The 14095-nt window shown below is 40.8% G+C and overlaps 1 protein-coding gene across 4 annotated transcripts in view; it reads left to right on the top strand.

The window, feature by feature from the left end:
- Positions 1 to 14095, top strand: part of tapt1a (transmembrane anterior posterior transformation 1a) — a 43549-nt gene that overhangs the window by 10967 nt on the left and 18487 nt on the right. For all 4 annotated transcript variants that reach the window (XR_013932299.1, XR_013932300.1, XM_080416984.1 and 1 more), the window contains 9 exons: positions 458 to 593; positions 954 to 1051; positions 2114 to 2183; positions 3919 to 3999; positions 7010 to 7119; positions 10079 to 10138; positions 10259 to 10327; positions 12078 to 12154; positions 12781 to 12956. Coding sequence is in view for 2 of the 4 variants with exons in the window: in XM_080416984.1 (XP_080273110.1) it covers positions 458 to 593; positions 954 to 1051; positions 2114 to 2183; positions 3919 to 3999; positions 7010 to 7119; positions 10079 to 10138; positions 10259 to 10327; positions 12078 to 12154; positions 12781 to 12956 (877 nt within the window). In the remaining 2 variants the exon portion in view is untranslated. The remainder of the gene's footprint in view (positions 1 to 457; positions 594 to 953; positions 1052 to 2113; positions 2184 to 3918; positions 4000 to 7009; positions 7120 to 10078; positions 10139 to 10258; positions 10328 to 12077; positions 12155 to 12780; positions 12957 to 14095) is intronic.

Below are 14095 nucleotides of genomic sequence, written 5' to 3'. Positions count from 1 at the left end.
AGTGGTAGATGTTTGGTTTTACATTCAGAATCAGTTTTATTTGTCACTTCCACAATACACACTAGGCATACAGAGGAGCAAAATACCGTTCTCCACAACTCATGGTGCTTCACATTCAAAAACAATAGACACATTAAAAAGAGGCAAGGCTGTTAAAAAACATTAAAAAGTAGAGGGAGCAGACAACATTGATAAAAAAAAGAAGTGAACAAGGACTGTCTATCATACACATATCTACCGCCGTTGTCTCTGTAGAGACGATTCACGGACATAGACATACTGACACAAGAGTTACAAACATAAACAACATGAGCCGGAGTAGCCGCTGCAACTCGTGTGCGCCGCCGCCCGACAATGTAGGAGACCCAGGTTTGAATCCAGGTGGTTATACATACATACATTATGATTTCTTCCCCCTCCACTAAACTTTAACTTAAAGCGTTGGCCTCTCTGCCAGGTGGCGGACCGCCTCTTCTCCTCGTTCGGCCAGGACATCTTGGACGCCCTCTACTGGACGGCCACCGAACCCAAAGAGAGGAAGAGAGACAGCATCGGAGTCATCCCTCACTTCTTAATGGCCGTCTCCTACGTCTGTATCCTTTTCTGTGTGTAGCAAAGTGGCTCAGAGCCTCTGCCTGAAGACCAAAAGCCAAAAAATTGATTATATTTTTTTGGCTTTAGTGTCCCTTCCCGCACATGGGACCCGGGTTTGAATCCCGGGCGTTACAGGTGCACCCCTAGAAAACTGATTTTAAACAGAGGTTCGAGTCCAGTGTTGAGTTAAATTTTTTGAGTCTATTGCAGGAGGGTGTTGCTAGCGCAGAAGAACAGGCGCGACGCATTGTTCATTTGTAGATCTGTTCTTTTTGGCAAGTAACACCATTGTATTACTGTGTAAAATTTAGCTTTTAGCTTGTCTGTGTCTATTGGTTTCCTGAGTATCTGTTTCTCAGTCCTCCATGCCATCCTCATCATGGTCCAAGCATCAACGCTCAATGTGGCGTTCAACTCCCACAACAAGTCCCTGCTCACCATCATGATGTCCAACAATGTAAGCACATAACGTACTGTAGCGTGCACACTAGGGGTGGAAAATAAAATTGATTCATAGATCAATCGCGATGCTAACATGGACGATTTAAGAATCGATTCACAAATGTCAAAAATCGATTATAAAAAAAAATTATAATATTTATTTTTATAAAAAAATAGAAAATAAAAAGCAGATTGGTTATCAGAATATTGAGAAGCCTTTGTTATAAGTCAGTATTATTTTACAAAAAAGGCTTGTTTATTTATTTTCTTGTTGGATTTCTGTAATTGTTGATGTTGGCAGATATAACCTTCCAGTTGACAGTGACACATCTCTTCCATTTATTTTTATTATCAATAAAAGATGGAAGCAAATTAATCGCAATGCATTGTGAATTGGAATATATAATAGAATCGCAGCCCTCTGAATCGGAATCAAATCGTCAGGTACCCGCCCCTAGTCCTCACGCACAAGGACATGCGCACAGATTGAGCTAAACAATTATATCTACACACACACCTGTACTTACTAGTCTCGCATTGCCAGACGATGGGAGATCTCTACCTACCACCAGATATGTCTGGTGACATCTAAATTCAATGTGGAAGCTAGGACAGTGGAGAAAGCCTTCTGCTTTGATCACAAATCCTATCACTGTCCTAATGTGAAGGACCACCCGAAACTCTTTGCATTGGCTCCGCAATGAAGTCAGTTGTTAAATCTATGAATTGTTTCCACCCAGTTTTAGCCCCTACATTGAATTTTAGATGTCACCAGATGTATCGGTAGGAGGAGATCTTCAATCGACAGTGGACACACAGAAACGTAGAAACGTGTTGATGCATACATTTTCTTTGAACAATAACTACTTTATTATGCAAAGGCAGTCACAGCCATAGCACAGTACATTTGAAATAAATTGTTTGTATGCAAATGCAGAACAACGTCGGCGCACGCTGATGAGATGTTTCTATAGCAGCTGCAGTGTGGTGTTTCTTTTGTCTTTTTTTTTTAAATCAGATTTTCTGCCTAATAAACATTGCCTCTGTTTTTCCCTCTTTGTCTGTTTCCCCCATGCAGTTTGTGGAAATCAAAGGAAGTGTGTTTAAGAAGTTTGAGAAAAACAATCTCTTCCAGATGTCCAACAGTGGTAAGACAATCGATGTTGAATGCTCTACTGAAAATGGATATTATCCGATAAATAAGTTTGATATGTCACCTTATATATCAAGCTGTTGCACTGACAACACGTCGCTTTGTGATGTGTCGATCAGCGCGTTCAAGTTTTTGTACTCGTTCGCATGGGTGAAATAGACTCCCCCCCTTTCTCTCACTGTTTGAGCGCTCCCTCTCTCCCTCTTATAGGACAATGGCTCATTCTTCCCAGAATGATATTTGATTGATTGTTGATATGTTTGTCACAATCAAGGTCTAGGATAGGGTTTGGACCACCAGGTGTGTTTCATGTAAATGTGCAATGGCTTTGGCAGGCATTCATGATTGAACCTCTCATCTCACCATAATTGCAAACCTCCCCAGTTCCTTTTTTTTAAATGAGGCTGGTAGACAGATGTAGGGAAATGGCTAATGATGGTTAGAACACATCTCTGCTGTTACTGGTAAATAATAACTGCGACAGAGAAACATCCTTGAGGCACAGAAGACAGGATTTAAGCATCCATTAAATTCACAGACCAGCGCAATGTAGAACCAAGCTAAAAGCTTCAGAAACGGTTTGATGTGAAAAATGATGAGAAACTCATGTTGCTGTTTGATTTCCTAAGTTTTATATCAGGTTTTATGTGGCTAATCGTGTTTTATGTAAAGCGCTTTGTAACGTTCTTTTCTGAAGTGCTTTATAAATAAATGGTATTATTATTATAATAATCCATCCTCCACATGTCATCCTACATTTACAAGCTGAAAATCTATGCCCCCTCTTTGTAACCAAGAGTGACAATTAGAATGGTTCCGCTGGCAGCTTAAAAAAATGCTTTCTGTGGACATGCCCCTCATGCCAAGACATTTCTGAAGACGATTATTCAGGAATTTCAAATCCGCCATCTTTCTATATCGCGTCATATCCTGCGCAGTGCAACCAGACCAATATTGGTTGGGTAGCTTGTCAATCAAGAGCAGGGGCGGGGAATGAATGCTATTGGTTGTGGAGCTTGTCAATCAAATCATCCCGCCCCTCCTAGAACATAGCCATAATTTACCAAAACGCATATCATGATGATCGAAAGAAGACTTTAAACTAGCGACTGGAAGCATATAGTATTTATGACTTATTAAGGTAAGAAAATCAAGTCTAAAGTTCGTCAAAAACCCACCCTCTTGCATTGAGAGAAATTCTTTCTGACACCAGCAGGGGTAAAACAGCGAAACTACAGGCCATTCATATGAACTGTCACTTGAACTCACTTCCTATATGGACTCAATTTCAGACCAGGAAGCTGCACCCTTGGTACCGACACGTCTTGGTGTGATTGTTCCCTAACCTTTTCAGTATTAAAGGAGTAGTTCCCCCCCCCAAAAAAAGACTTATTGTCTATCAATTACACACCCCATGGACCGGGTCATCAGTCAATAAGAGACTCTTTGAGTCTAACTGAAGAATCAAATTATTGTCTTAGGAATGCGACAAAAACTAAAAAGTCTCCATTAATTCAAGGTGTGTAACTGATAGGAAATAAGTAATTATTTGGGTGAACTTTTAACTTCTTAAAAAGCCAAAGTGGTAAAAAAAGAAGATCGGCCATCCAGTTGGGGTATCTTACACTGGGCAGTAAATGCCACTTTGTAGTCTGGGCTTGATTTCCATGTTTTAATATCCTCCCAGACATTTCTAATTTCCTGATCACATCACTGATGTGTTTTGACAGACATCAAGGAGCGGTTCACAAACTACGTCCTGCTGCTCATTGTTTGCCTGCGGAACATGGAGCAGTTCTCATGGAACCCAGGTAACTCTTCAAATTCATTTCACTCTCCCAAAAAATCTCTAATGGGTACATATTGTGTGACAATGAACTGTAATGTGCTGTACTATATAGATGCACTGTAGCCGTTGCTTGGCCCCATGTCCTTCTGAAAGCTTGCAGAATCTTCACAGTATCGCTCTGCCACAAGAGGAATTGCAAATGGACAAATCGAGTTTTACTCTCTTTTCAGCTAGCAGAGGGTTACCTAGAAGTGAAGGGGTAGCTATTTGGCAGAGAGACTAGAGCTTCGTACTAAATTGAGTCGTACTAAATTGATTCCGCTGTACAACATTCAAGACAGAATGGTCTGCAGTGTGTGAGGAGCCTCGGGAGATTATCGGGACAGATTTTTACGGCGCTTCACCACTAGACCACAAAGAGGAGATTTCTGCAATGGTTGTTAAGGGTACTGCAGGGTTTTTTCATACCATTTTCATTCAAGGCCTCAACAGTTGGCACGACGACGTGAAAATTTAAACAGATGTGCTGAGTGGGCTCTTTATGCTGCTGTCTGGATTGAGGCTGCCGCGACCCTCCCAAAGCCCTTCCTATAACAAGGCTTAGTGAATGAAAGAGGATGATGCAAGGAGATCCGGGTGTCAGCGTGTGACAGCTCTGTGAAACACAGTCAGCTCCACCTGCCAGTCTCCCAGACAGAAAAAAAAACACTAGCAGACAGACCTGGCCCGTCTAAAGCAATCACAACACTGGGAACGTTAATAATACTGACAGTGGCAGCTATTGTGGAGGTGAGGACCTCTACGATGGATTTATTCAGAGATGTACCGATACCATTTCTTTCCTTCCCGATACCGATTCCGATAACTTGCGTATCGGTCGATGTTGTGTACCGATCCGATACCAGTGACACAGACAGTGGCTCTCAAAGTGGGGTCCAGGGACCCTCAGGGTTCCTTGGGGGGTTCCAAATGGACGCTTACAGGTCTGTAACTCTCAGAGTAATGTAGGTCCTTGAAATTAAAACGTTTGAGAACCGCTGATCTAGGACAAAAATAAAATAATTGTTAAAGTGCAGCTACAAGTAAAATAATAATTTAAATAGTACAGTAAGTGTATAAAACAGTAGAGCAACATCAACTGAAGCATTCAAAATACAAAATAATTGATTGATTGAGTGATAAAATACATGGTATCGGAATGGCATAGCCAGTCTATACGCGCCGATACCGATACCAGCATTTTAGGCGGTATCGGCAGCTTTTCCAAAACTGGTATCGGTACAACTCTAGATTTATTCTTCTTCATGGTATAGAATTGTATAGGTAAAGGATGGTTTGCTTTTTAGGTAGGCTCTATCTAGTGTTTGGTTTCGTGTTGGTAATTGTAATTTTGACAAATGTCAGGGCATAATTTCACTGATCATCATCACTGAGCATTTCAGATTGAGAATTTACCAGCACAGAGCACAGTGAATCTCAATATCATTCGGGCAATTGTTTAAGTAAACTAACATAAGTCATGTCCTTTTTGAAAGCAGGAAAGTGACAGTATAATCTTGTACTATACAGTATGTTCTGCTGAGGTAAAATGGTGCAAAACCATACCTTCTTATTGACTTTGATTAGCACTTCCACAAATGTGTTCTCTTTGCTATTTCGGTGCTGAGTTTTGTGTCCCTGCCTGAGTAACACCAGCCAGGTTACAAATGTTCCTTCTCTCTGGAAAATGTAGTGGGGAAGTTTAGAAATGGTTGAGATTGTACTGTGGCAATTGCAAAATGTAGTTCCAGAACAAGACACAAGGCTATACTGTTTGGAGAAAAAAAAGAGATTCTTCACAGGGTGTCTTCCAAATGTTTTGCCATAGTAGTGGACTATCTTTAATCCCAGTAAGAACATGCAGCATTACCCTAATTCCTTAACTTAGCTGTCTGTAAGGTTATGCTATGCACAGTTAGACAGTAGATGATGGGAATCAACATTTCAATCTGGATTCTGGATTGAAAAACAGTGACCCTATCCAATAAAATAATAAATGTATGTATAGTGTTTTTTCCCCCTGTTTTTTAATGGACCCCTGAGTCTACACGAATAAAGTTGATTCATTGAATAATTTGGTCCCCACTTCTTTGGGGTATTTCTATCACTGTATATTTGCATATACAGTAAGTGAACATTTTCCTTTGCATTTACCCATCCTAACTAATTATTAGGACCAGTGGGCGTTCACTGTATACTTCTTGCAAACTATTTAGTGATTCTTGATTAGTATATTGTAACACAAAAAGCCCTAGTGTTCTCATTAGAGATAAGTTATATGATGACTTCTTGTAGTGGCACATGTTAAAAAAAGAGAATTTCTAGAATGTTCCCCTCGGCGATGAAGTCAAAAGTGCAGCAGGAGTTGAGCAATGCAGCAGAAAAAGGGAGCCATGAATAATGGTTTTACAATAATCTTCATGTCTGCCTCAGCACAGAAAGCTGCCAACACACAGACAGACAGTGTTCAGACCCTCGCCTGATCTCACACCACCTCTCTGCCCTCAGCATTGCCAACACTGGATATATGACCACCCATAAGCCCCCTGTATCACCTCCTTGCTCAATGCACCTTCTGCAAATTCATAGACTTATTCACTCCCTTGCCACCATTCCCCATCAAATACTGTGTTCCCAGAGTTGCAGACGACTCTGCATAATTAAGTTTCTGACTATAAATCACACAAGCTCAATCATAATCCAACCTGTCTTCCTCGGAACCTTGCGGGACATTTTAACAGTTTATCACTCCTACAACCTGACAGTTGACCTTTTATAAACAGCCCTGTCCTTCCATTCCCTCTGTTAAGAAGTGATGATCTACCTCTGCTCAAAGAGCTGCCACTCGGTTCAGGGTGGATAGCACTAACCGTGATAAATTAACATTTCCTCCATTGCTGCTGATAAAAGAGAATGCCTGTTCCTGTACCCCCTTTCATAAATTGCTTCTTAAAACAAATAAATACTGTCAATGTACCTTTTTTTTCCCCCAGACCACCTATGGGTTTTGGTCCCCGACTTCTGCATGGTCGTCATCTCTGAAATCATCGTCGACATCATCAAACACGCCTTCATCACCAAGTTCAACGACATCACTGCCGACGTAAGGATGCCGACATGTTAATTACGTCTAAAAGGGTCTGATTTTATAATAAGATGTGCTAAAACTGCTGAGCCCTGCCCCCCTGAGGAGGAAATCGTGTTGCTATTGCAGCCAGTTAGATGGTACAAAACTAGAGCACAATTGAGAGATTTATATTAAACTATTAGGGCACACATCCCAGCGTAGCTAAAATATGTAAACTTGGAAGCTAAACCAGCAGGATTTTAATTAACACACTCTGACAAGCTTTGAATTCTATCTATTACTGTGTTAGCCTGGCTGGGGATCACTTGAATGATCAATTGACATGCACTTGTGGATAAAGAAATATATTTGTGCTTACAATTTTTTTTATACTACCACTGTTTTTTTAAATCTTCGCCAGGCTGTCTGTCTGTGAGCTAATCTCTGGCACCACTGGACCGATTGGTGTGAAATTTTGCAGGCACACTAAAGCTGCTTTTCCATCACAGCATAAGCACGACACTGTCCAGTACAGTCCAGAACCGCACCGCACCGCTTCAAAATGTCTTGCGTTTCCATTGCACAAAAGTCCCCAATCGCAAAATCCCCACCCTCCCCTCCCCTCCCGAAGGAAATCAACGCCCCTTTCTTTAACACACCAACTTAGCCTCAGGCTACAGGGTTAGCCTAAATGCTAGCGTGCTTCCTCAGAGCTAGTTTGGCTCTTAAGTTATTATTTGGCCATGTTCACCCTGACTTTAATCTTCGCTATTGTTGGGAAGACCTGTGTGGTGTTTAAACACGTTGCCATCACTTATATAAAAAACATTATTAGCGTGTATCGTCGCACATTCATTGTTGCCAGGTTTAGCAGAAAAAAATAAGCAATCAGGTCTATGAAAACAATCCCAAAAGAAGCGACTATCTACGGCTATTTGAAAATAGCAGATCTACAAACTCACAACGCGTAGCGATGCGACGCATTGTGAGTGTGTGCATCTGCTATTTAAAAAAAATATATACATATATAATGTTGACAAATACATATTAATTTGGGGGTCCTTGACATGAAAATGTTTAAGAACCACTGGTTTCAACAACATATGAAACAAGCCCCAAATAATCAACTACATTTTAGAAACAAGCAGTGGTGGAAAAAGTACTCAAATGTTTTACTTAAGTAAAAGTATCAATACTGCAATGTAGAAGCACTCTACAAGTGAAAGTCTGGAATTACTTGAGTAAAAGTACAAAAACTATTGGTATCAAAATGTACTTAAGGTACCAAAAGTAAGTACTAAAATGTTTGAAAATAGCAGATCTACAATGATGCGATGCGTTGTGAGCTTGTAGATCGGCTATTTTCAAATAGCCTAGGTATAAAATAGGGCTTAATGTATGTTTTATAATGTAATCATTTATATCTGAAAAGTAACTAGTAACTAGTAACTAATACGTTTTCAGATAATTGTAGTGGAGTAAAAGTACTACCAATATTTACATGCAACTTTACAGAAAAATAAGCCCAATGTTGCTTATAATAAGTGGACATGGCAACACTGCTACCGTAGTGTTTACATTTTACAGACACCTGAGTGGACAGACACAGCTGTGAGCCGACCAATCAGCTTTATCACAGCTTTAGCCCCGCTTAGCCCAGCTCAGACCTACCCAAGACTGGGTACTTTTTAGGCACCAGTTTAGTACCACTTACACACCACTCTACCCACTTCATTGTAGTGGAAACCGTCGCTGTGGTGGGCGGTGTGGGGTGGGGCTAGGTAAGTCCATGTATATGGAAAGCCGCCTTAAAGGCCAAGGAAGAACCTCCCAAATTTAGCAAATCGGCCTCATGGTGGCACTATGACAGGCCGCTGGCCTATAACTCTTGAACTGTAGGTCTTACAGTCAACATTTTTTTCCCCTGTATTCCTTCGATCATGAAACAAAGATTGCGCTCATTTCCACCTGTCAAGATTTTCCGCTGTCAGTCGTGGCTGCACCCCACGACTGACACAACTCTGGGTAGGCAACCTGGCCTGTCGGAGATCTGCACTCTGAGGAGCACACTGTTCAAGTTTTAAATAATTTCCCCCACAGTTGTTTGTTTAGTAGTGCGTTCAAATGTTCACACTTCATGGAATGTAAGGGAAAATTGCCACCAGCTGCCTGCCAAATGTGGTTGGTACAATAAAATAGGCGATTAGCCACTTTGTCAGTAACTGACAATCATTTTACAATCTCTGTAAAAGGAAGAATCTATTTAGATCTTTGCACACCAACAATAATCCAGTTGTAACTGAATGATTGCGTTAGGAATAGACAGCAAAGGAGTATCAACAAGAGACATTATATGTATTTATTTCCCCTAAGGCAAGGGCATGTTGGAGTAAATCCTGATTCATACTTAGTTGTGTGCCTGTGTCGCGCACGGCACCTAAAGCTCGCAACCTATACAGTAGTATAAATCTAGCGTAAGTGCAGGGGAGGCCATGGGAGACGGGATGTGATTTATACAATGGAGTGGGATACATGGGATACTTCTTGAGATTGAAGTTTACACAAGAAACGCATGTAGCGATTGAAGTGTGTGGGTTCAACGCTCTTCGCGTCCGAGGGATTATTCTGCTGTTGGCTGTCACTTGATTTCATGGCGGCTTAAGCAGTAAAGAGTGTTTTGGTGTTTAGCCTGTCATCCACACAGGTCCATGCTTCTATTTAGTGTGCCATAACACGTTTTGCACTATTGTCTTTTTAGCTAAATGTGATGGTGTAGGAACTAAAGCCTCACAGTCCACATGTTCCATAACCTCTTAAACCCTCTTGACTTAGTAAATTGAACCTGGTTGAGTTGGCTCTGTACCTGGACCGCTTTTTCCCTCTACACCAAATCTCTTTGCCTGAAATAGCAGATCTACAAGCTCACAATGCGTGCACATATGCATTGTGGCTCGGTTAATGAGTGTCCGTGATCTCTCTCTCTCTCTCTCTCTAGGTTTACAGTGAGTACAGAGCTAGCTTGGCCTTCGAACTCGTCAGCAGTCGACAGAAGAACGTAGGCACCTGTTCCATTTTTGTTAATATCAGTCATGTATATAACCGCATTTATACTTTCAGGGTTAGTACGGTAGTTTGAGGAATAGTGTGTTCTTCTGTGCCTGTGTTTTGCATATAGGCCTGTACAGACTACAGTGACTCTGTGGCAAGAAGAATGGGCTTCATCCCTCTGCCTTTGGCTGTTCTGGTAAGAGAGACTGATCTATCAACTGCAATTTGTTAACTGAAATAAGATTTTTTTTTTTAACAAGGCTTTACAATTTTTTTTAAACTGTACTGAAACTGTCTGTTTACAAAACTCTCAAGGTCTAAAGTCACAGAGAAAATGTCCATAGTTTTAATCTTTGTCAATTTATTTCATATGTAAGCCTAGTATTTTGAGTTTGTTTTAGAAATCTACCCTTTTTTTTGCTTTGCCATTTGCAACTGTGAATATGTTTTGTAATGGTATCCACTACTATCCACCTTTGTATCCATATCCACGTTATATCCTTTTGCATGTGCACAGTTCTCTATTGCTATTGGAGAAGAGTTTCAACAAAAAAGTCAAATGTTTTCTGTAGAAGAAGACAGTGTGTGAGGCTAAAGCGTGCAAGTATGGGACTACCACCATTCTCTCAAACTCCTCAAGTTTAGGCAGACGTGGGAGGAGGTAGCAGCAAGCGTGTCCTCATTTTCTGGCATCGGTAGAATAACGGGTCATCATTATTACCTTAACCCATTAAGACTGGGAAAAGCATCTGTCTTTTTTTTAAACCACTTTAACCATTATTTTATACTTTGGCTATTAAAAAATAGCAGGTATACAAGCTCATAGCACAGAGTGCTCCTGAAATTGTTAAATGTTAATTCATCAGCGGATCTTATAGAAATGTAAATCATGCAAGCTCAATCCCTGGAACCGTGTTTGTAAAGTATTTCTTACTGCATTGAGATGATGCAACCGTACCAAAATAAACCATTCTGTCTGCATACCGCGCTACAGAGGGAGCAGCTCCCTTGCCACCTGATCCCTCCTCACCTGTGCTGCTGCTGCTGGTGCATCTGCATTCATTGGCACAAGGCAGCATCACGCCCTCGAATGTCCTGTAATGTGTCCTCAATGTCCCTGACACATCCACGATGCATGGCAACGGCGGCTTTTCGTGAGCTTTCGATTGAAAAACCACTCACATGAATTATAGTAATTATAGCCATGTCTGAAGTTTTTCATGTCAAGGACCCCGAAAATTATATGTATTTGGTCGCGGACCCCATCTCAAAATATTTTGTTCGAGGGACCCCCCCAGAAGCAAAGATTTGAGTGAAAAATGTTCGCTTTAAAAATGTATATATTCAAAGATTTGCACAAAATTATTTTTCAAAAATCGCAGATCTACAAGCTCATATCGCGGCACTGGGTACCCCGGTATGAGCTTGTATATCTGCAAATTTTGAATAGCCAAAGTATAAAATAATGCTTATAGCTCAAATCTAAAATGACACAGATGTGTTCCCGAATTTAATGTGTTAATGAATAGCCACCCTGACCCCTCCGGGGCGCGATGCCCCCGGAAGACTGCAGGAATGACAGATACGAGTTGGCTAATGTGAAGGAGTCATGGTGGATTGACTCAGGGTAATTTGCGAATACATGTGCAATTTTGTTGAGAGTGGGTCTCCTTACAGTTAAAATACACAGGTGCGCGCATTCTCTATGTGCGTGTGTATATTTGATGGCACCCAGAACCCCAGGGAAGCCAAATTTTGCCATTAACTCCCGTTTTAACTTGCTCTTGATTGGCTTGTTATATTCAAGGGAATGTATTCATTGGTATGGCAGACAAGCCTTGATGTAATTGCATGTATTGCCGAAGGAAAGGCATATTTAGTTATGCCTTCAAATTAACTCAGGGGATTATGTAGTTATGTGTTTCACTCTGTGTGTGTTTTAACAGCTGATCCGTGTGGTGATGAGTTCAGTCAAGGTTCAGGGAGCTCTCTCGTCAACGTGTGTGTTCCTCTTTTATCTCGGGTAAGACTAGTCTGATTATTATAGCTTCATTGTACTGTTACCAACCCTATGTAACATGTTGTAAATAATGGTTATTTTTATAGGACGGGATGGGCAAACAACAGTTACACCAGCATGTTGCTATTTTTCTCTATGTGATACTGCGCTTGTAATGAGCATAAGTATCAGTAGTTATATCCACAGTTTTAAGAGATTAATTGTTCATATGCTTAATTCAATGTTTAATAGTTTATATACATTGCAGTAGTGTGTCATTGGGTTCAGGTATCATCTGCTCTGGCACACAACAAATGCACCACTCTGAGTCATAGACATGCCTTGCTCATAGCATAGGTCCGCTGCTGTCGGTTTCCGCACTGCTCACACAACGAATGATTTAATTGCAGTCACCGAGCAGCATCGACACAGATTGTTGGGAACTGATTTTTCTTTTTTTATGGGAACAACACAGGCATAATACCAGAGGGAGTTCATCTGATCACCTTGTTCTCCCCTAAATTCGGCACAAACAAAGTATATAGGGTTTAAGTAGTTAACTGCAAGAGAGGGCAGCTGAATCCGGCTAGCGAATGGCAGCGTCCATTTGAACCTGTAACTAACGCATGGCCCTGGTCTCTCCTCTGTAGGCTGGTTGCTCTGAAGGTGCTGAACAGCATTGTGCTGCTGGGGAAGTCATGCGTTTATGTCAAGAGAGCCCACATGGAGGACAAGCTGTTTGAAAGGCCCTCCAACTCTTCTTCTTCGTCTTCCTCAGGGAAGAGTCCCAGTAGAACAGAAAAGACCAAAGTCCCTCCTCCCTCTGGTAAGCCATGGCATCTCTACTTTATTAATTTTATTCAATGACGCTTTGCTGTTAACACATGCGCAATATTAGAGATTTGACACACACACACACACACACACACACACACACACACACACACACACACACACACACACACACACACACACACACACACACACACACACACACACACACAGTCGAGCGGGTAATTTACGTAGTAGATACGTAAAAATTAACATTCATTCATCCCGATAGGCTCTCTGTCTAACATATTCCTAGAATTAATACAAATCCACACCTAGAAATGCACTTAAGCCTATGTCATAAGATACTCGCTGACAGACACTTTCATCATAAGGCCACACCTTTTTACATCTACTGTATATGTATTAAATATGAACAACCCCATAATACTCAATACATATAATCACCTTATTTTACGTCCGTTATCTTATTTACCTCGTGCAAGGTGATGTGGTACTGGTTTTATTATTTTGAATCGATTAGATTGTCTAAATCCAAGGTGTTGCTTTTTGAATATCAACCAGACCCTTTTAATCAATACCCAAACAAGGTTAGGGAACCCCTTAGATCTATAGATGCATGATGTTAACGTTTTTATAAATTACAGTATAAATACCCAATAGAGGACCTCATTCCATCTTGGTCATATAGGTTAAATAATTACCATGTTTTTTCTGCAGGTTAATTTATTATACGAAATGAAAACAGCAGTAATAAGCATAATTAACAATCAGTACAAATTCAATATAACAGCCAAATTATAAATGATCAAATGAATCAGATTCTTCAGAGTACCTATGTCCTATACTGACGTATAATGCATATAACTGATTCAACTTCAAATAGTCATGTTTGATCAGAATCATGAAAACCAAGTAAACTCTCATTACCCTTTGTAGTTTAGGAGACCAAATCTACGGTGATCAGCCGCTGTTCTGCCTCTTAACGATAAATCAAAAAGTGATAAATCGGGGACTCTCTTCAATTTGGTTCACGACAGGGTGCAAAACATAGTCTCGCCACGCCTTCGGCCTGGCGGAGACAATAACAATCTGTATTGCTAGTCCACCCCCTGACAAGTGTCTTTTATAATAAGGGGGTTTGAGAAAACACAGGACAACAGATCTTCAGAC

The sequence above is a fragment of the Gymnoscopelus braueri genome (assembly GCF_963280865.1).
Source record: "Gymnoscopelus braueri genome assembly, chromosome: 20".
In the NCBI taxonomy this organism is placed as follows: domain Eukaryota; kingdom Metazoa; phylum Chordata; class Actinopteri; order Myctophiformes; family Myctophidae; genus Gymnoscopelus; species Gymnoscopelus braueri.
This window is presented reverse-complemented; position numbering and strand designations above follow the sequence as displayed.